The sequence below is a fragment of the Akebia trifoliata genome, chromosome 9 (assembly GCF_017979445.1).
Source record: "Akebia trifoliata isolate Shusen 1 chromosome 9, ASM1797944v1, whole genome shotgun sequence".
NCBI classification, from domain to species: Eukaryota; Viridiplantae; Streptophyta; class Magnoliopsida; order Ranunculales; family Lardizabalaceae; genus Akebia; species Akebia trifoliata.
In genome coordinates, this window is record NC_141383.1 from 14,248,501 (window position 1) to 14,271,455 (window position 22,955).

Consider the following 22,955-nt stretch of genomic DNA (forward strand, 5'->3'; position numbering starts at 1 on the left):
GAATCATAAGTAATTAGTAGTTTTTTAAGTGGACATTTAGAAGTTTCTAAAACTTATGTCTTCACCCTTTGTTTTTATAGATAGAGTAAATTCATGAATAACATTTTGTTATTTTGAAACACGAGGAAACCTTTTCCCTCCTATCAAAAACATGCAATTGGAGATTTCTCCATTTCTTTAACTAATAGAATTAAGGTTGAGAAATACATCATTGACAATAAATGTCCATCCTCTAGACTGTTTGATCTTTGGCTAATTACTATTCCTTTGATCACACACTTAAATCCAGATTCTAACTCTATGACTAATTGTTTTTCTAGATTATAATGTGACCCAACAAACCCAATTTTAATAAAATAAGTATAATGTAAGTATACTTCAAAGAAATTAGAAAACTAATCAAAATTTTACATAATTAAACTAATAAATATTTATATAAATTATAGAAAGTGAAATTGAATCGTTAATTCTTTATATTATCATCCATCTACTGCAATTAATCTTAGACATACAATACAAATTACTGTAACATGTATTCATAATCTGAAACAAAACAAAATTACATATTTTTCCATCAAATGAAATGAATTTTAATTCCTTCCAGTTGAAAGAAATATTCAGATGCAGCACAGAATAACTATCTTACATAATTGATGTGGTTGAAGATGCTGCTTGTGATCTCGAAGGTGAAGTTAAAACTGGCATGGGTGGAATTCTCAATGCATTGAGGGTTCCTTCCAACATCTCCAACACTCTATTCATTGCAGGCCGATTTGATGGATCCATCTGTATGCACCACAAACCTACTAAAATCATTTTTCGTGCAATTTCTTCATCCTCTGTAGTTATAACTCCACGTAGTCCTAGATCCCTGCATGTATTGAGATGCTTGTGAATCCATTGTGGAAAATATATTTCACTAATATTTTCTACTCCCACATCAATGTTCTTTCTTCCTCCAACCATTTCGAGCAACATCATTCCATAGCTATATACATCTGACTTGTGTGAGACTCCTCCAAAGTTTCTATTAAACAATTCTGGTGCCATGTACCCTGGAGTCCCTCTAGCACCCACCATCGATATGATACTTTCTTTCTTAAGTGACAATTTCGCGAGCCCAAAATCAGAAATTTTCGGACAAAGGTCTTGGTCTAGAAGAATGTTATGAGGCTTTATATCAAAATGTATTATTCGTGTATTACAGCCACGGTGCAAGTACTCTAGTCCCCGAGCAATGCCAACAGCAATTTTGTATAGCGTCTCCCATTGAAGGTGAGGATATTTCTGTAGTGGTTTTTCATCATATATGAACTTTTCAAGCGATCCATTGGGCATGAACTCATAGATAAGAGCTCTTTTGGAGTCCTCAACACAAAAACCTAGCATAGTGACAACATTAACATGGGAAGTCCTGCTAATACTTGCAACCTCATTAATAAATTCTTCTCCATTACATTTTGATTCTCTCAATACCTTCACAGCCACCATACGCCCATCAAATAACTTTCCTCTAAACACGTCACCATAAGCTCCTTGGCCTAATTTTTCCTTGAAGGAGCTTGTCATTTTCTTGATATCTGAATATTTGTATCTTTTTGAAATCAAGGATCCATGGTCCTTTAGAAACATCTCCAAACTTTGAGAATTCTTTGTTTTCCTCTTCCAAAAGAACAATTTATCTAAAGACAATTTTCTTCTCAAGCAACATAATATAACTACCATTGTAGCTATAATAATGATTCCAACTATTGACATACCTGTAAGCAAAGAAAAGAGGACAAAAAGGAAGTTGAGTGTTAGGTTGGAAGAATAAGAAAGATAATACAGAGTTTAAATAGACTAACATGCTGAAAAATAGAAACCATCATGAGAATTACTTTGATAGGTTAATTAACTATAAGCAACTTGAGTGTTCAATCCCTTGCAGAGCAATCAAGATGTGGATTTAATTGAAAAATGAAAAATAATATCAATGTAAAAACATTTATGCAAATTTTCAACATGATCAAATAAAAGATCGGTCTACATGTAGCAATTTGACAATTGTGAAGAATATAGAATAAGAAAAATGTAGGAAAAGTTCAATTTTGAGTTGAAAAGTACAGTTAAAAGTTTAGTACAGTGAAGCACTGATAAAATCAAGAGAATATTTTCCAGTGATGATGTAAAATTGTAGTTTTTCGTTTGTAGAAAGGTGAAGTTGGGTAGAATGGGGTTTGAACCTAGGATATGGGAACACAATCCACTCGTGTTACCAACTTAGCTATGTTGGCACTTGATTTATGTTTTAATTGATAAATTCGCAAAATTTATCATCATTTCAAAAATTCAATGTATTATATGCAAGTAAGCTAACTATTGACTAAACATATCAGGTTGGACTGATTTAGTTTATTCGAACCATTACTGATTGTTTTACAAAATGAATCTCTAGGTGTTTTCAATAAAACAAGTTTTGACTCAGAAGGGTCTTAATAGGAGGTGGACTTTCAAATTCGTTATCTTATTTATAAGAGATTTAGAACACCATTTATACTATTTTTCTGGGAAAAATCGTTGGAAATATGCTGGAACTTGACACCGATATTCTTTAATGATATTTGCAAATTACGGCCAAGACTGTCAAAAAATTGTGAAGAATAATGTTTGAAATATTTTTCCCGGCAAATCCATTTTCCTTATATATAAATTTCGTTCATTTTGATTTATATATCAAGATAATCAATCTTCAAGCATAATCACATTAGGTGGGTATTCCTGTAATTTTCATGAGATGAAAGTAGGTTCTCAGGAAACTTATTGTAGGATGGATACAAAGGGGTTTTGGATGACAAAGTGAAAAAACTTGTGTGTGCAGTTTCTTATGAACCTGAAATAGTCATAGCTGACATATGTATAATCTCTATAAGAAGTGATGCTCTAGTGACTAGTCAAGAGCAAGAAGCTTTCATGAAGGTAAGCAAATCTTGGATGAAATCTTGATTGCGAATGAATGTATTGATTCCTGGATCTGAGAAGTAATGCTGGGAGTGGTTTGCAAATTAGACCTTGAAAAGGCCTAAGGTCATGTTAATTGGGATTTTTTGGCTAGAAATGCGTACGATGGATCTTCTCTCACAATTCCATTTTAACATTGTGGCTAAAGTATTATGGAGGATGTTGATTGAGAATGGGGATGGTCATCTCAACTTTCCCTCTATTTTTATATATAAATAATATTATACCTTCGAAGAAAAATACATGCAGATCAAATAAGATATGATACGATCAAAGGACTTCTTCACATGTTGGTTGTCAAGTGGATTTTCGTTTGGTGGCGTGAAGAGGTTGCTATGGAGTATTACGCCATTCGCAATATGTTGGGGGGTGTGGCGGGAGAGAAATGACCGTATTTTTGAGGGAAAGCAAAAAGATGGCACATAAACGATTATTTCCATCTTGGGCGTTTTGTTTTGTTGATCCAAAGTTTTCAAAGAATTTAGGGGGATCTTCTTCGAGGATTTTATCTATAACTGGGATGGGATGCTGTGTATTTCTAGTGGGTAGCGTCTGATGTAAGGTCCTGCTAAGTTGGTCATCTTGACTGGCCTAGTTCTGTTTTTTTTTCATGAATATAATGCTATTTATCAACAAAAAAAAATAATAATAATAACCGTTACACCACAGTTGCTAACAATTTCAATTTATTTATTTTTCAAAGTAAATGCAATATTACATCATATTAACAATGAACAATGGAATTAATGAAAATCTTTGTTTCAATCAATTTTTAAATATAAATAGAATGATTTCTTTTTTACACATGGACTAGAGTTGAATAATATAAAATTTAGTTGATGGACATCATACCTATTTCAATCTTCTGTCTTGCATTGCGCCCTACAGCATAATATCATTGTGTTAGAAAAGCTTAGCTGCAAATTAACAATGTAATGAGTCCTACAAGTATCTGCAAAATCGAAAATAATCATAAACAAGACATAGCTTGACATTCCTCTAAAGGATATTCGACTATGCCTGGTTTTAGTCCTATCACTTGGGAATACAATCTTCTACAGAAGCTGAATGTCGGGCCTTGTAGATGTGTCACGCACGCTAACTTCAATTGTTGAAATATCTCTTGACTGATCTTGGTATTCCTAATCCCCAATCCATTACATTGTTTTGTGATGTTCAGGTTGCTCTCCACATAGTAGAAAATCCGGTCTTTCATTAACAGACAAAATACATAGACCTTGAGGGTCATTTTGTTCGTAAAAAGATTTTATCCCAGTTCTTAGCACATCAATACATCTATAACTCATAACAGATAGAACACATTTTTTGACAAGAACATTGGGCAAATATTATTTGCAATAAGTAATCAGCAAATTATTGATGTGCACACTCCAATGTTGGATCAAGGATCAGCCCTGTTTATCTATCTCATCCCTACAACTTAGGGATTGACTCTTTTTATATGTGCATATATTTTAGTCAAACTTAATGAAAAATTACAGAATTTCTTTCACATGGGTGATGTTCTAACATCATAATCATTATCTTCATCAAAGCCTCAACCCAACAATTTGAGTTCAGGCCAAACAAATCGGGCTCCTCCATTCAATTCTACTTAAATTCATGTCCTCTGTTATTGCAATTGTGTTCATATATCCACTACTACTACCTCAATAAAAATTCTATTTAAAAATAAAATAAAATAAATCGAAATTAACTTACTCGGAGATGCTGGACATGTGGTATTACGAGGTCCATCATGGCAGAAGCAAAGGAAACTATTTGTAGTGGAATTATACCCGCATCGTCCATCTGATCCAACGCAATCTTGACACTGTGTGATATTTATAATCCAATTCACTTCGAAACCTTTGTGCAGAACATCACCCAGTATTGACGGATCGCTCAAAACCTTGCCTCTATCCCGTTCAAAAACTGGAACTGAAACATTATCACTGCAATTCAGCAATAATTCATCCCTTGATGTCGGCCCAGCGGGTAAATATACATTACTATCCATATTATCATTTAAGCACTTCGATTTGAAGGGGGGTATTTCATGCAAAGGTTTACAACCATAGAACAAAGTAAGGTTCTGGTAATCATGAGTGAATTTAAAGAGAGAAGTATTGAGGGTGGTATTAAAATATTTATCAGGACAAAAAGGTTCGAAGAAATCAAACAGAGAGATATGGAGAATTTGTGCAGTTTGATCGATCTCTAACACTTGGTATTTATGTGAATTAATCTCTATTATGGTGTAAGTATTATCGTGGCAAGAGAGTTCGAGCCCTGGATGACCACATTCTTTAGGTCTGGTGTTGCCATAGAAAGGGTAGGTGATGTCGGAGATATTTCCACAATTAAATGTGCTACGACAGTGGATGAATAGTTCGTTGTCTTCGCTTAGAGAGATAGGTAGATGGATGAAGATGAAGAACAAGAAGAGAGAGGAGGGAAACAAGTATGGGTTCATTGAGAGAGAGAGAGTTGTTGGGGAACATTAAAAAATTCCTACCAAATTAAGAAATGAAGATAAGGAAATTTTAGAGAAAATATCCCAATCTATGGTGGAAAAAAAAAATTAACAATTGCCCTCAATAAAGTTTTTTATCGTAAAATTGAGTAATTGAAGAAGTTTGTTTTTTCAATAAAAAAACAAGGATTTTCACATTCTAGATTAGATTATTTTGATCCAAAATTTTTTAGTCATTTTCAGAATTAAAATATTAAGGGAGTAAGTCATTATTTTAGAACTAGAGGAGGCATCTAAAATATTCATCGAAATGGAAGGGGTATCTCTAATATTCACAAAAACAAATTGACTTTGCCGTGCATCGTGGGTGGTGTAATGTGATCATCAACCATAGAACCATCAACGCGTCTTCTACTCTTCAATTTATCTTGCGGTTCAAAGACTTTGTTAGCTTTCCACCTACATTCACTTTCACAATTTTCAAAGGACGCGTGCATTTATGAAATTAGATGTGAACATTCATTCTTCTCAAGTGTTTGGGACTAATGGCCACAGACCATCATAGGTCGATTCTTAAATTAATGGAACCAAAATCATAAATGCCAAAAAAAATCTCGTTAAATTTTCTTGATTCTTGATTCTCATTGGTTATGGTTTTCAATCAATTTGATTTTCTATTCCCTTTTCTAATCAACTCCAATAAAAAAATCTCCAGAATTGAGATTTTCATTTTCAATTATAATGTCAATTCCAATTAAATGGGCACCCCTACTATCACCTTATTCTTTTGTTGTTTGGTTTGATTCAAATTCGGCTTTGAAAATTCATTTGTTGTTTGTTATAAAGCTAAAATATATCTATTTGAAAATTTTAAAATAATTCTCAAAGTTAATTAAAATGACACTTTAATAAAATATAATATTAATCTTTATAATGCATCCGATTTATTTAATAACATATATATAATAAAACATAATTGTGGAATCCTAAACTACAATTACGAAGATAAGCGTACATCTCATTTATGGTAGAGTGAAGTCCACAATAAAATTGCCTTTCCTTTTTACCCCTTTCAATTTTATTGTATTTCCTCTCTTCTTCCCTTCTCTTTTTCAATACTATCCCATCCAACTTTACTATCTTTCCTCTTTTACTCTCCTTAATCAAAAGAAGATGTCCTGACCCTATACCTCTTTTCTTAATAATTCTTAAATTTTGTTATTGTTTGTTTATCTTCTACCCCTTTAACCCAAAAGAGGGGCAAACTCTAGTAAAACAATAAAAAGAATCAACTCTTCACCAGCAATCCTTGCACTAAGAGAAGTGAATTCTTTTAACGAATTGAAGATGTCTTGGAGGATAAAAAAGTGCCATATACACAAAATAAAAAAATATTTTTGTTTTTTCATTTTTACATGTAATGGATTTCGCAAGTAAATATGTTGTCTCTTCACAATTTTATTCACTCAAATATGTACTCTATTATTTTCGTCAAATCCCATGAAAATAATTCAATCAATAACAATCGTTGAATCCACAAATATATTCTTACTTGATTCATTATGATCCACAAAGCCAGAGTGAATCATACTAAGATCGGTATTGTGTGAGCAAATCCAATTACTTAGGTCAATGTGTCGATGAAATTTTTGGGAGATGTCTAATTCTTTGTTCAATCGTTGGTATCAAATTTCCACTCGTTTATTCATATTTCTACACGTCCTTAGAAAAAAATGAACATTTTACATGTAATGACTTGTTTTAATTGGCTCATGTCAACCTCCATTAGGTAGTTTTCAAATAAATCAAAGAGTATTTTGAACACGGTTTTAAAACCTGTCCAACATCGAGGTTACCTCTGGGGAAGTAATCCTAGTCTTGGAGAAGACCAAGCGAGATAATCAATGTGAGTGGTCCTTCACATTGACTTGTCTAAGATCAAAAATGACTAATTTAATCATTTTAAAATATAAAAAACTCTACTAAATTGGGTTATTATTATTATTTTTTATACAAAATAATTAAGTACTTGTTATCTTATCTATAAGAAAATAAGATTTTTTTTTTCTTACCTCGTCACACGAACTAGGAAGGCGAGAGGATTTTAAAACCATTATTTGGATACTTAGATCACAATAGGACTAAAGCTGACTCAGTTGTCACCCCAATAGTAGTCAAAAGTACCAAGTCAAGACATACATCAAGTAAAGAGCGATAGATTTTTATGGTTTTCATGAGAACTAGGAAGGCGAGAGGATTTTAAAACCATTATTTGGATACTTAGATCACAATAGGACTAAAGCTGACTCAGTTGTCACCCCAATAGTAGTCAAAAGTACCAAGTCAAGACATACATCAAGTAAAGAGCGATAGATTTTTATGGTTTTCATGAGGTACTACTCCTATTTTACAAATTTGGAAAGCTGAAATAGATGACATACCACCTAGACCTCGGTCTTTCTTGTGAGGGACTATTTTTATTTATTTATTTATTTTTTCAAGATGATCTTGTCTCAACCTCTTTCCAAATATTTTTATTTTTGCCCTAAAATTCTTATTTTTCCTTAAAAATCCACACAAACTATATAAATAAATTACATTGAAACAATCTATAATGTAGAAAACTAATTTTATTAGGAATCTTGGATGAACATTACATGAATCTTAATAGATTATTATAAAGTTTACATCAACCAAGATATAGAAGGTAAGCCTAATCTAGAAATTGTAATTAGCATTAATCACTCCTAGTATTTATATACCTTACTTACCAATCCTTCTTAATATAGAAAATATTGGGGTATTTTAGTAAATTCCCTTGCGAAATAGGCAAAAGTTACCCCGTGAATGTAAGATGAGGTCTGCACCCTAGATTTCGTTGACCCATTATATTTGTTAACAACGTTTATTTTGATGATGTCATAGATTTTGAATACTGACAACTATGTTGACGTATTTCAAACCAATTAATTATGAAAACTTGGATGGTACAATTGGGACAAGGTGCGGGAACTAACCAAAATGAACTCAAACATCTTGCAAAACATATATAGAGGTGGTGGTCCAAGCGAGCCTTGCTTGGTATATTTATTTAGAGACTTTGTGATAGAAATGACCGGCCAAGAAGATTTGATGTTTTGAATTATTTCATTAGAAGAAGTGATAATAGAAACTGTACCAACTTCGACTTGCAAACCAATAAAATTTTCCTTGACAACATAGATGACAATAGAAATCCTGATGAAGAAGAGGCTCCAATTAAAGTCTTTTTTTTTCATCAGGAGGGCATGACCCATATTAGAGGATTGGTAGAAGGAATTATCATCTAAACAAACTTTCCTATTTTCTTGCTCAAAATAGAATCATAACTAATTAGTAGTTGTTTAAGTTAGTAAGTTTAACAAGTTATTCAGTGCAAATTTTGAAGTTGTTTCCAAAACTTATTTCTTCTCTCTTTGTTTATATAGAGAGAGTAAATTCATGAATAAAATTTAGTTATATTTCAAAACATGAGGAAACCTTTTCGCTCCTATCAAAAACATGCAGTTGGAGACTTTTCCCTTTCTTTAACTAATAGAAATAGGTGCGCAGGGATGGCCCTAGCTCTCCTTTGCATAGAAAAAAGATCGTACAATTAAGCTTGAGAGATACATCATTGACGGTAAATGTCCATCCTCTAGATTGTTTGATATTTGGCCATTTACTATCCCTTTGATCACACACTTAAATCCGGTTTCTAACTCTATAACTAATTGTTTTTCAAGATAATAATGTAACCCAACAAACCCAGTTTTAATAAAATAAATATAATGCAAGTATACTTCAATGAAATTAGAAAACAAATCAAAATTTTACATAATAAAAAAATCAATCAATATCACAATCACACTTGCCTCCATACAATAAATATTTATATAAATTATAGAAAGAGAAATTATATCCTTAATTCTTTATATTATCATCCATCTGCTGCAATTAATCTTAGACATACAAAACAAATTACTATAACATGTATTCATAATCTGAACAAAAACATAAATTACTTATTTTCCCATCAAATGAAATGGATTTTAATTCCTCCCGATTGAAGGAAATATTCAGATGCAACATAGAATAACTGTCTTACAAAATTGATGTGGTTGAAGATGCTGCTCGTGATCTCGAAGGAGAAGTGAAAAATGGCATGGGTGGAATTGTCAATTCATTGAGGCTTCCTTGCCTCCGTGCATGCCTTTAAATTTACTACGATTCCTTGAAAGAATTTTTTGAATGCAATTTGGGAATCACGAGGGTTTGAAAAAGCAGTTAAATCACCACACCGATGGCCTGCCACGGATGATGAAATGGAGTGATCCTATGTATTCTATTCAGCACTCTAATGCAGTCCTAAATGCTCGGTCCAACACTATGTGAAAAAAGCCCATATTTGATGGTCTTAGCCCGTCAAATTTTGATAAATTTGACGGACCCTCCCGTCAAATATTTTCTTGTAGAATTTTTTTTTTTGACAGCCCTGGACTATGAAATTATTGGAGAATGAGCTTAAAAAAAATAAAAAAATTTCCATAGAGTATGACCGTCGAATTTGGAGATTTAACAAATAATAGTACAGTCCTCTAATTCATCAATCATAATAAACAAAATAATAATAAAAAATATTAGAAAAATAAAAAAAAACAAAAGAAAAATCATAAAACAAGTTCCAAATTAAGCTAAACAACTCAAAATTCATATTATATAATGAAATTCCATTATTAAACAAGCTCTAATAGAAGCAATTGGGTATCAATAAGCTTCTTATTACAGTTCGAAGCAGTGTGGGTCCCATGCCTTTCATTGTCCCTGGCCGATCAATAATCGACTGTCTCATTTAATCGTCCCGCAACTGCCTCGTACCCTTTGAAGAAGGCTCTTGCACCAATAAGCTTCTTATTACAATTCGAAGATGAGAACTTCATGCCTTGCTCACAAGTTCCCTTCCAACAAACAGGCACGGGTGACATGCCAGTGTCACTGAAGCGAAAATGCTCAGGCCAGATTCTAGTGTTAACAACACCAATTATCACATCAGAGGCCAAATTTGGAGCCAAGTCCTTTGCCATTTTGTAGGCCAAGAAGCTGAGGAGTATGTGTAGTGTGTAGTTTTAACATGTTGTCCAGAGTCGCATAGAGAAACCCATCAATGTTTTTTAATGATTCAACTTCTTTGGTTGAGAGCTTTGTAGCAAAGCCAGAGATGGTGCCCTTGTAGACATAGAGGAGCTGAGGGAATTGTGTTTCTTGTTCTTCATCTTCTGTTGTTGAGAATTTGACAATAGAGTCCATCACTGCTTCGTACCATCTCTTAGTATTAGCGAGGGATCGATCCAAGGCCATGACCTTGGCGTTGTCCATGTGAACGACGTATGTCTATCTTTCTACTAAAGCGTACGAGCTTACGGCCATTAGCGTGAACAACCATATTAACGTCCAAGAAATCATCTTAGCTGCTAAGAAGAAAAAAAAAAGGATAATTAGTGCTCAAAGATTTCCAATGATTAGTTATAATTACTTACCGTGGGTCAAATCTCTAATAAGTATCCTATATGTGAGTGTGTTGAGAGAGAGAGAGAGAGAGAGAGAGAGAGAGAGAGAGAGAGAGGCGGAATGCACCATCACCCACAACATGCGATTGGGTCCCTTGTGCATCTTTGGTATGCATGATCGCACTGTTCTGTTTGGGCAATAATAAATACTTTTTTCTTAACTTATAAACCACTCAATAAATCAAAATAAATCACATAAAAAGAAATAAAATTTGGATTGATGGGTGTATACAATTGGAAAGATTAAGAATGTCAATGGACCACTTTCTATTCCAATATCAACATATCTAACTCGATAATTTGTCAATTAAAACTGCTCTCATTTTTTTAAGTTCTGGCTCTAATATTGTAATAAAGTAAAGTCTCCAATGAAACAATAATTTTTATACATATATATATATATATATATATATATATATATATATATATATATATACAAAAATAATAGGAAAGAAAGAATCCTAAGAAATTAAACATGCAAATACTAGGTATGGAGGAAGTCTCATGCTCAAAATCATAACTTATAAATGTATATATATACTTGAAATCATGTCCAATATACACAAGTGATTTTGACACTCTTATCTAGAAATGGAGAAAGTGGACTTCAAGTATATCAATCTATATCATTTTTTTTTTTTGCTAAGTAATATCGATGTATATCATATGAATGTAATTTGCATAATAACTTTAGATTGAAGTCATACAGGTTGTGGAGTGATGGGTTCTTCCTAATCTTTTGGGTTCATTAGACTCCATTTTTATTTTCTCTGACTCTAGAGTCTAGTCTCTCTGGCTTTCTAACACACTTTTTTTCCCACTTGAAGGCCATTGTAATAATGAGTTTCCTCTCTGTCACTCTGATCTTTTTCTCTCTTTTAGTATCCCGATCTCATTCTACTACAGGATTTTGCTTTACCACTTACCGGTTGCCACTGCTGCTATGGTTATAATCCCAATAAAGCTAATAAACATTCCTGATTCCTCCTCTTAAGGGATGTGGGCATCCAATGACTAATTGCCATCTGTACATTCATTCTATTTTCATAAAATAGAATGGATGATACAGTTGCCATGTATAATATGCCATGTCACTAACCCATGGAATCCTAACTCCTTCATCTAACATTGTGGAAAAATTGAAATAGCAAAGTTCACACAATCCCATAAAACACAAGGATTTACGACACTGTGCCTATATCAACGGAATAGAACAAGTATCCGAATTAGTGATGGCAGAATCAAACCACTAATACCATCAAACCCTATTATTAGAAGAAAATGTATCATAACAAGACCATCAAGAAAGAGAAAGACCATTGTTAGCCTAACAAGCTCAAACAAATGGTTAGGACAAGTGAAATAACTCATCCTAGCATATTGTGCCATTCAAGTGAAAATTTTAATCGTAAACCACTCTCATGCCAACTACTCATCCATAATGCATAAATTAATTAATTTCACTCAATAGATAACCTGACGACAACTAAAAATTCTTTACCTTCAGCTAACCTTAGCAAAACGCTTGGAGAAAGAAAATCCCTTCTTTCGGGTCTTATCAGAAGGCACCAAATATGCGTTGAAGGCTCCACGTAAAGATTAGAATCGTGATCTTAGCATGCCCAGGGTTCTTATCTATGAGAAGGAACAAAAGAGTTAATACACAATCATTTAAGTTGGCACAAATCACACAAACCTTAAAGCTTTAGTTATTAATATGAAGGAAAATGAGATGACCATCATACTGCTTTCATTAAGCTATGATAAAACAGATTTCCTCTTTTTGTTTTTACTTTTATTCCACTAGTAACTTGTGTATAGTTACTCGAACTATATCAGCTGATTTTGAATATGGCCATGTTTAAGCGCATTAATATATTTATAAACTTTCAAACTAGAAGACAAATGAGTAAGGAAAATCTAAAGTTTTTCTGTCAAGTTTTTTCAACAGTTTAATGTTGATGAGATCTTCAATGTCACCTATGTGCTCTTTCCGTTGTGACACCAATAATGAAATTAAAAATCTTTAGTATCAAGTTTCGTTCCACAAGAAGAAAAAGTTTCAATGAAGTTTCTATTTCTAGAATGCAGAATATGATCTCTTATTGATTACAACTCACTAAGGATGTCGTTAGTCACAACAAAATATGCCTCTAACAACATTTTGAGCTGTTTGATGTTGAAGAACTCACTTAGGCTTCCATGTTAGCTTGATGATAAAATAGTACTACTCGAAGCCCTTTTCGATTATTGAATGCATAGTGAGAGCGGTGCAGAATTATTGATTGCTTATTTATTTATTTTTGTGGCTTGATTGTGGATGATTTTGGGTATTATATTTTTGTCCAATTAAGGGTCACTTTTTGATGACCCCTAAATAATGAGAGATTCAAATTGACATATGAAAAGGATGGAATGATGAAGGTTGAGACAGCAATGTTAAAATATTTTTACAGAATATTCTAGTAAGAATTAAGTCTGGACACCTATTAATAAAACGTAGATCCCATCGAGTAGATTAATTTAGAACCTTAATTCACTCGATTTTGTTATCAAGAGCCTTAGATATCATCAATGCAAGTTCAGATTATTTTTTTCTAATTCACAGAAAATCTGAATTTATCTAGTGTTAACACAGTTAATGTTCCTGAGAACGAGCTCATTTGACACTAGGATCTTTATCTTTGATTTTCTTTTGGGATGTGTTTCTTGTTTTTTTTTTTTATAATTTAAAGAAAAAGGGTTCATCGCTCCTCATCTCAACAATTATTATTTTATCATCAATGTAACATCTATTGGAATCTCGATTTATTTAGGATCACCCAAAGCAACCCTTGATTGGACCATAAAATTACAAAAATTGTGTCTATTGCAATGATTGGATCTAATTGATTATTATATGATGTACTCATTGATTGATTTACCATAATTGATGCATGCAGGAGATGTGCATGTTTAAATCTTAAATTGAACTATATGAATATGTTTTTGATCAATGTATGCCTGCACCTGAATGATTTAATATCCTCTCTTGTATGGTTTAATTGGACCCATGACTTAATCTGTTTAAAAAAGGCCCCGGGTACACCCCACCCTGTTTTGCACACACCACATGCACGTTTACTGTTTTGCACACTTACACGTCCCATATAGCCAACGTGGCACTAGTGCGTGGCCCCATCTCTTCGGAGATGCGACATCATTCATGAAAATCACAACTCCAGTCACGTATCTTAGGGTATATCAAACTGGGACATCAGTACCGTCTGATCAGGTGACTCTGAAAAGTATATTGATGCACCCAGGTTGGAGCGACCTGAGCCTTTGACCTATTGTGAGCCACACAGTCACATGTCCTGATTGCCAACGTAGTACTAGTATGTGGTCGGTCCCCTAGTGAGATGTCAAACCATTTATGAAAACTACAACTCTTGACTCGTACCCGTAGGTATATAAAAGATAATCCAAGTATATCAATTGCACTTCTTGGTCAAAATCGGTACCTAAGCGAGATCTTGTCCCGATGTACCCTACTGTACGAGGGGGATAGACTATGTCTATTCTAGACGAGAGGTATTTAAGTGGGCCCTTGCTCAGCATCGTGCGCCACCTCTCAACTGGGGATCAAACTGGCTATTTTTTACTTCAAAGAAGTGAGTTGAAGTTTTAGATTATCACCTATACGGTATATCAAACCAAGTCACTACGTATCGTTTGATTGAGTATGCTCGAGAGGTATATAGGTGTGCTTGGGCAAGGGTGGGCAGGTAAAAATGCATTGCATATAGTAAGCTTAGAGTCTAGAAACCTCCCCTGTAGGCCACGACTCGAACTTATCGTGGGTGTTCCCGGGTTGTTCTATTTAATCCAACCAAAAGGTAAGTGGGTGGACCGGTCCACACCACTCCAATCAAACCCGCAATATCGGTCCAACTCAATAAACTTAATTGATGAGACATACTGGTCAATATCAAGTTAAACCAATTAGCCTAATTGGTAAATGGATCTTATGGATCAACAGATGAACCGGTTGAACTAATTGGCTTAAAAATATTAGATGAAGTGATGCAAGTGGAATATTCAGATCCATGGGGTCGAACTGGCTCAAACTCAAATGGGTACATAACCCTAATCACCTTGCATCAACCAGTTTGTTTCAATGGACTGAATATTTCATACTTAACAAGATCAGTAAATCATTTTTATCGAAATATTTCATTAGTTAGAGATTTTGAATCTAGGGGTTAACTTAACCCATGCTATCAAGAGGAACCTCTATTTGTTAAAAGTCTACTCTAGGGTCCGTAACTAGTAATCCACCTTTGATGGGGTTTTCAGGGTTATCATTGCACCCAAACTCAAGCGTCCACCTCCTAGTTGGAGTCGTAAGTCCAGTCGATTAGAACGAACGTTGGTACCAAGTCAACAGGTAGAAATAGCTTCAGAGTCTGAGCTTACAGAGATCCGTAAGATTTTGGCAGCTTTTGCCAATGATATCAACAGTATAAAAGGAAAAGTGGAAATGTTAGAACAGACCTCGGAATCCACGGGCAATCCCCTAGATGACCCAAAAGGAAAGAAGGTAGAAGAGAAACGTCCACGTGAAGTCTTTGAACTCGATGGAGACATGAGTATGTTGATGAGAATCTAGTGTTAGCCAACAGAATGTCTCAATTGAAATCAGCTATGAAGAGTATAAAGGGTATTGATGAAATTGCAGCGGGCATTGAAGCCCTGAATAGTATCCCTAGAATTCATCTGCCAGAGAAGTTTGTGATGCCTGAAATGGACAAGTTCAGTGGGATAGGTTGTGCAAAAACGCATCTTAAGGTGTATGTTACTAACATACGCACTATGGGGCTTAGCGATGAATAGATGACATTGCTATTTCAGCGAACTCTATCAGGATCAGCTCTATGATGACTGATGTTTCAAGATCCAGCTATACTGGTACATGGGAAAATATGTCAAAGGCTTTCTGACATTAGTACAAATATAGTACCGAAATTGAAACTTCAAGAAGGGATTTGGAGTTAACTAAACAGAAGAATGGGAAAACATTTACTGACTTCATCGGTCATTGGAGGGCCAAGGCTGCACAAATGTGGGATAAACCTTCAGAGAAAGAACAAGCGGCTATTATTTTAAAAAACCTCTTGCAAGGGTATGCCCGACATCTAGTCTCCCAATACCTTCCTACATTCGAGTCTTTATTGCAAGCTGGTAGCCAATTGAAAGATGCTTTCACTTTCGGAATCCTTTCTAATCCTTCTGACAACAAGTTTCAAAATCTTTCACCAATTCCAATTCTAGCGCTGATCACGCCTATGTAGCCAATACGTCTACTACACCCGTCCAATCTACTATCTTGCCTAGTAACCAAGTTAACCCTAATCAACCTCGACCAAGTAGGAAATTCACCAATCTTGGTATGCCTTTGAGCATTGTCTTTCAAAAATTATTAAGTAAAGGGCTCATTGTACATCTCCAATCTCGAACTTTATCAAATCCACTCCCCACTTCTCACATTCCCAACCTATTTTGTGAGTTTCATCAAAATTTCGGTCATCTTACTGATTGTTGCGTCGCTCTTCGTCATACAGTTCAAGACCTCATTGACGCCAAAAAAGTTATTGTCCCTGCCCCTAAGCAGCCAAATGTTACTACCATTCCTCTACCCATTTACTAACCTCCTCAGACTTTGAACATAGTATCCAATACTCAACTCTCGTTTGACCCAATCCTTCTCATCCGATTAGTCAATCATAAACCTCCTAGCCCCCCTCTTACCAGAGTAACGGTCCCTAATGAGGTTTTCACAACCAAATGTAGTCTTAGCTAAGAGAGAAGAAGTAAGTCTGAAGAATACAAAAAAAATTTGAAGAAGAAGACTCAGTCCAACCGCTTGAAAATAGTTTCTCGAGTTCTCAATCTGTAATCAAGGCCATTGTGGGTAATTGTCTTTAGTTGTTTATGAGTCTGGAGTCCAATTATTTCTATCGATTTAGTAATCAAGTCTGTCTTTTTATTTCTTATTTTGCTCTAGTCAAGTTAGTTTGTCGAGTCTGCAATGGTGTTACTCGCCCTATCTAAATTTAATTGAATAAAGAAAATTTTTGAATACCTTGAGCGCATTAACGAATTAATTAATAACTAGCTTCAAGGAGAAATTCCTCTAATAAGGAACCTCCTCTTGAGTGAGAAGATAAATGTCTTGCTCGAGGAAGCAAAAGTCATTGACCTCGGAACAAAAATAATTTCCAAGAAATTCAGATTGGAACTAATTTTTCTCCAGAGGAGTACAAAGAGATGATGAATTTATTCAAAAAATTCAAAAGACTTACTTACATGGTCCTATGAGGATATGTCGGTTAAATTTGGAGTGTTGTTCAATATGAAATATATACCCATCCTGTGAGAACACCATATATACAAACCAGAATAGACTCGCATAATCAGAGAAGAGATTACAAAATGTATCATTGCTGGACTTTTAAAATCGATGGAATAGTTGAAGCAGTCAGTAAAAATCTCAAGACAATCATCGTGAAAATATGTCAATCACACATCATACCGGGATTGGCCAGAGAAGTTACCATTCACGTTATGGACATATTACACTTCAATTCAGTTTTCCACTAGATTCATCTAGTGTATGATATGGAAGCAATCTTACCGGTTAAAAGAGAAAATCATGTATCTCAAGGTCTTGATGAAAGCCAATTGTTAGAAGCAGATTAGGTTTGTCAATGGAGAGCAGTTACTCGCATGTTTGACAAGAAAGTCAAAGTTCATCACTTATAAGTCAAGGATCTAACCATCAGACTACAAAAAAAAATTGAGCACTCTTCCTCGATCATAGAAGGAAGTTTGAACCCAATTGGAGAGATTCAATCATTAAGGAAATACTATCTGGAAAGACTATTAGGCTTCAAGATCATGATGGAATCGAATTACCTGAGTCAACCAACCTTGACTAGATCAAACGGTACTACATTTAAGGACGCCGTCTTTGGCCGTATCAATTGTCCTGCTACCCGGTTCAATATATCTTTTCTCAAGCCCTTTGCAGCTTTTGTTTAAAAAAATAAAAAAATACCTTTTCTTTTTCTTTTCTAGCCCGATCACCTAACCTAGGGGAGGGAAAATCTGAACTACGTTTTGGTCTGATCTCAAAAATTTGGGGTACATAGGCAACCTGAGAAGTTACTTCAGGCCCGACCACATCAAAATAAAAAACAAATAGATTCCCCGATAAAGAAAAATCTAAAAAGAAAAAAAATTCAAAAGAAAAAAATTGTCAAAGTGGGGAAGAAAATTGAAGGAAAAAGAAAATAATTTAAAAAGAAATGCCACACAAGGGCCATTTGGGTTTTTGAGCCTCAAGATTCCTTTCTTTTATGCCCAGTCCTAAACCTACCTACAAAAATCCTCCTAAGTATCGTGTGAAAAAAGTCAAGGAAGGTAGTAAAGTATGATCAGACAGTAACTCCAGAAGTTCAGAAGGGAAGAAGAAGAAAAAAAAATTCTACTAAGTTGAAAACCCGAAAAGGGTGGCTTAAGCAAAAATTAAGGCAAGCTCGTAAGGTTGAAAATCTGAAAGGACGACCTTGGCAACAATCAGAGCAAAGAAAAGATAAAAAAATTGTAAGCTCGCTAAATCGAAAACGTAAAAAGGTGATCTAGGCAAAAGCTAGAGCATGCTCGCTAGATTAAAAACTTGAAAAGGCAATCTAGGCAAAACTTAGAGCAATCAAAAAAATAAAAGAAAATCTCAGTTGAGTTGAGAAGCTGAAAAGACAGTCCGAGCAAAAACATCAGAAGTCCGAATGATCAAGTTTCAGTTTGAGCCAAATATAGACTCAGGGGATACAAGTATCTTGGCTATGATTGATCTGAAGAGTTTCATGTCCCTAAGTGAACCGACGGGGAGAAATAACAAATTCTATGATAAATTTCAGAAAGAAATATTTTGTTCCAATTTCTTTGAGCCTGACTCAAAATCTCCAATATAAAAAGTCAAAATTAAAAGTTAAACCTTTATTGCGTTTGTGGTAATCAAGGATTTCAAACTTTCATAACAAGGGCATTTCCTTTTTCTAAAGAATATAGTTTCCCCCTTATACTAGGAGCATTCGTTTTCAAATTATGTTCAATTATCCCCAGTGCAATGTTCATTGTCAAACTAGGGGTATTTTTGTTCTGATGCCTGGTCAATTTTAACCCCAAAGGATAAGGTTAACTTTGAATTAAAGGTTACCCTCTTGATAGAAATTTTGAAAACTTCTCAGATTAAAAAAGAGTTAAAATGTTTACTGGACCTTCATAAAATTCAATTTTTTATTTAAAAAAAAAATCAAATGCAGTATAAATCTCCCATTTATCCCTAAAAAATTAGTTCATTACTCTTTCACTCCGAGTAGGTAGAGTAGAACTTTCTCAACAAAAAAAAAAATAGTTAATTACTCTTTCACCCTAGGCAAGTAGAGTAGGACTCCCAAAAAAATTAGTTCATTACTCTTTCACTCCGAGTAGGTAGAGTAGAACTTTCCAAAAAAAATTAGTTCATTAGTCTTTCACCCTGGGCAGGTAGAGTTGGACTCCAAAAAAATTAGTTCATTACTCTTTCACTCCGAGTAGGTAGAGTAGAACTTCCCAAAAAAAAACTAGTTCATTACTCTTTCACCCTGGACAGGTAGAGTAGGACTCCCAAAAAATTAGTTCATTATTCTTTCACTCAGAGTAGGTAGAGTAGAACTTCTCAAAAAAATTAGTTCATTACTCTTCACCCTGGGCAGGTAGAGTAAGACTCTCAAAAAAATTAGTTCATTACTCTTTCACTCCGAGTAGGTAGAGTAGAACTTCCCAAAAAAAAAAAATTAGTTCATTACTCTTTCACCCTAGGCAGGTAGAATAGGACTCCCAAAAAATTAGTTCATTACTCTTTCACTCAGAGTAGGTAGAGTAGAACTTCCAAAAAAAAAAGTAGTTCATTACTCTTTCACCTTGGACAGGTAGAGTAGGACTCCCAAAACAATTAGTTCATTACTCTTTCACTCCGAGTAGGTAGAGTAGAACTTCCCAAAATAATTAGTTCATTACCCTTTCACCTTGGGCAGTTAGAGTAGGACTCCCAAAAAGCTTAGTTCATTACTCTTTCACTCCGAGTAGATAGAGTAGAGCTTCCCAAAAAATTAGTTCATTACTCTTTCACCCTGGGCAGGTAGAGTAGGACTCCCAAAAAGCTTAGTTCATTGCTCTTTCACTCCGAGTAGATAGAGTAGAGCTTCCCAAAAAATTAGTTCATTACTCTTTCACCCTGGACAGGTAGAGTAGGACTCCCAAAAAGCTTAGTTCATTACTCTTTCACCCCGAGCAAGTAGAGTCGAACTTCCAGAAAATTAGTTCATTACTCTTTCACTCCGAGTAGGTAGAGTAGAACTTCCCAAAAAAAATTAGTTCATTACTCTTTCACTCCGAGTAGGTAGAGTAGAACTTCCCAAAAAAATTAGTTCATTATTCTTTCACCCCGAACAGGTAGAGTAGAATTTCCAAAAAATTAGTGTATTACTCGTTCACTTAGGGTAAGTAGAGTAAGACATTCAAATTTTACTCAAATTATGCTCACTTTTGCTAAGATTATGCTCAATTTATGCTCAGATTTTACTAAGATTATGCTCAGTTTTTCTCAAATTTTACTCAGTTTTACACAGTACACACATTCACACTTGCACTTTTTAGTCAGGGAGAATTCTCTAAAATTCAAGGATCTGACACCGTTAGTAAGAGTTCGCACTCAAGGACCTGACAATTTTTAGTTTGAGGAGAGTTTTACCCTCAAGGATCCGAACAACCTGACGAATTGCTAAATCAGGCTAGAAAATGAACTGTCACTAGCTTTGACATTCGGATATCGCACTATCTACCAAAATGGATTTGCTATCTAGTTTGCTTCAACCCTCTGCCAAAGAGAGGCATCTATAGACACCCCATTTTTGCATTCGTCTGATTAATCAACTCGTCAACCCGATCGCAACGGTTCCCAATGATGGATGATTATTCCAACGCATTATTTTGTTACCAGATATGTTTCAGAAATCCAGATGAGGTATCTCGAACTGACAAAACTGTAGAAACCACGCTACGCTAGGAAAATATAATCCCAAGAGCTTAAAAATCATCATTTTTCAAACAAAAAGAAGCTTCACGATAAAAATCACTAAAAAATGATCAAATTACCAAAATACCCCTAACATCAAAATGACCCTAGAGCCTACGTTACGATTAGGAAAACCTTTTTGAACACATAAAATAACAAATCGAAACCAAATAAATCATTTCGCCAATTTTCACAAAATTTGATAAAATTACGAAAATGCCCCTCGTAAAGTTCATGACCATTTCACATAAATTTTTTTATAAATAATACAAACCAACATTCCCATTGAATTCCTTACGAAAAATCAATTCTAAAACATCCTAGAACATCAAAAACTAACTTAAAACGTGAAAAGTCATCTCCGGGGGCAAAACGATAATTTCATAATTTTCATAATTAAAAATTTTGAAATTAATAGAGAAAATATTAATAATGAAAGTGAAATATTAATGAAATTAATTTAAGAATTTAAACTAAAAAAATCGATCAATCAGGCTCTCAGGCAAAATTGTTGAGGGTTCGTAAGATATTTCTTTAAGGACCCCTCCATTTGGGGGTCCAAAGAATTAAAGATATAATAGAGGGGAGTTCTCCAAAAAATTAAAGTCAATCAAGCAAGACTAAAGTTAAGGTATTAAAGTCAATCAAGTAAGACTAAAGTCAAGGTATTAAAGTCAATTAATTAAGACTAAAGTCAAAATCTTAAAGTCAATCAATTAAGACTAAAGTCAAAATATTAAAGTCAATCAAAAAGATCAAAAGTCAAAATCCTAATAGAGTTCTAATTAAATAATAACTCTATTTAATAGAGTTATAATTAAAATATAACTCTACCTAAAATAATTCTAATTAAAATACAACTCTACCTAAAACAATTATAACTAAAATACAACTCTAACTAAAAGAATTCTAATTAAACACTAATTCTATCTAAATCAATCCTTAAAAAAATCTATAAATAGTGGTCCTCACACCCTATTTTCGTATCAAATCATAAATCCCAAGAGAAGTAGGTCAAAAAGCTTCCCTACTCTCCCATAAACCCTAATTTTGAAGCCCCAACTCCTTACCTAACACCCATACTTCGATTTTAGCCTGAAAAACATCTAGAAACCCTTTAAAAACATTCCAAAATCCATAAAAAAATTCGAAGAATCCAGATCTAAGAAAGAGATACCTTGCCTCGGAGATTAGAAATCAGATCCAGGACAGAACGAAGCAAGGAGTACGGAACAAGAAGCGATTTTATCAGATCTGAGGGAATAAAATCGTTGCACTCAGAAAAGGTGAGTATTTTTATTTTTTTTATATTATTATTTAGGTCTTGTTAGCAATGTAATTTTATTTGGGAATTAGTAGAGACCGGCGTTTGCCGGGCGGGGTCGGTGCCTAACACCTTCCAACCCCGTAACGTGATCCCCGGACCCGTATTTTTTCTTTTGTAGATTAGTTTATTTGCCTTTTAGAGTCAAAGTTTGATTCCTAGACCGTAATAACTAGGTAGCGATTACCAAACCTCAAAGGTCAAAAACGGATCCGCGTACCCCGCGGATCGAGGGCGCTTTCAATCACGATTGTCCCTGTGGAACGAATCTTACTCACCAAATTTTTATCTCATTATTTGCTCAATCTTACATTTTTGCAATCTACAAAACATCGATCACACATATTCCTGACTTGAAGACAGTGGCCACAGAAGAAAAACTACTATTCAAGATGATAATGTCAGATTTTT

The 22,955-nt window shown here is 34.3% G+C and overlaps 1 protein-coding gene across 1 annotated transcript; it reads right to left on the reverse strand.

The window, feature by feature from the left end:
* Positions 1–509: 509 nt before the first annotated feature.
* Positions 510–5,497, reverse strand: LOC147394349 (LEAF RUST 10 DISEASE-RESISTANCE LOCUS RECEPTOR-LIKE PROTEIN KINASE-like 2.4). Its single transcript, XM_086453589.1, has 3 exons — positions 4,723–5,497; positions 3,853–3,882; positions 510–1,760 (listed from the first exon to the last, which is right to left on the reverse strand). Exons 1-3 carry the CDS (start codon positions 5,474–5,476, stop codon positions 643–645), a joined length of 1,902 nt encoding a protein of 633 aa, XP_086309715.1. The 5' UTR covers positions 5,477–5,497; the 3' UTR covers positions 510–642.
* Positions 5,498–22,955: the final 17,458 nt, after the last annotated feature.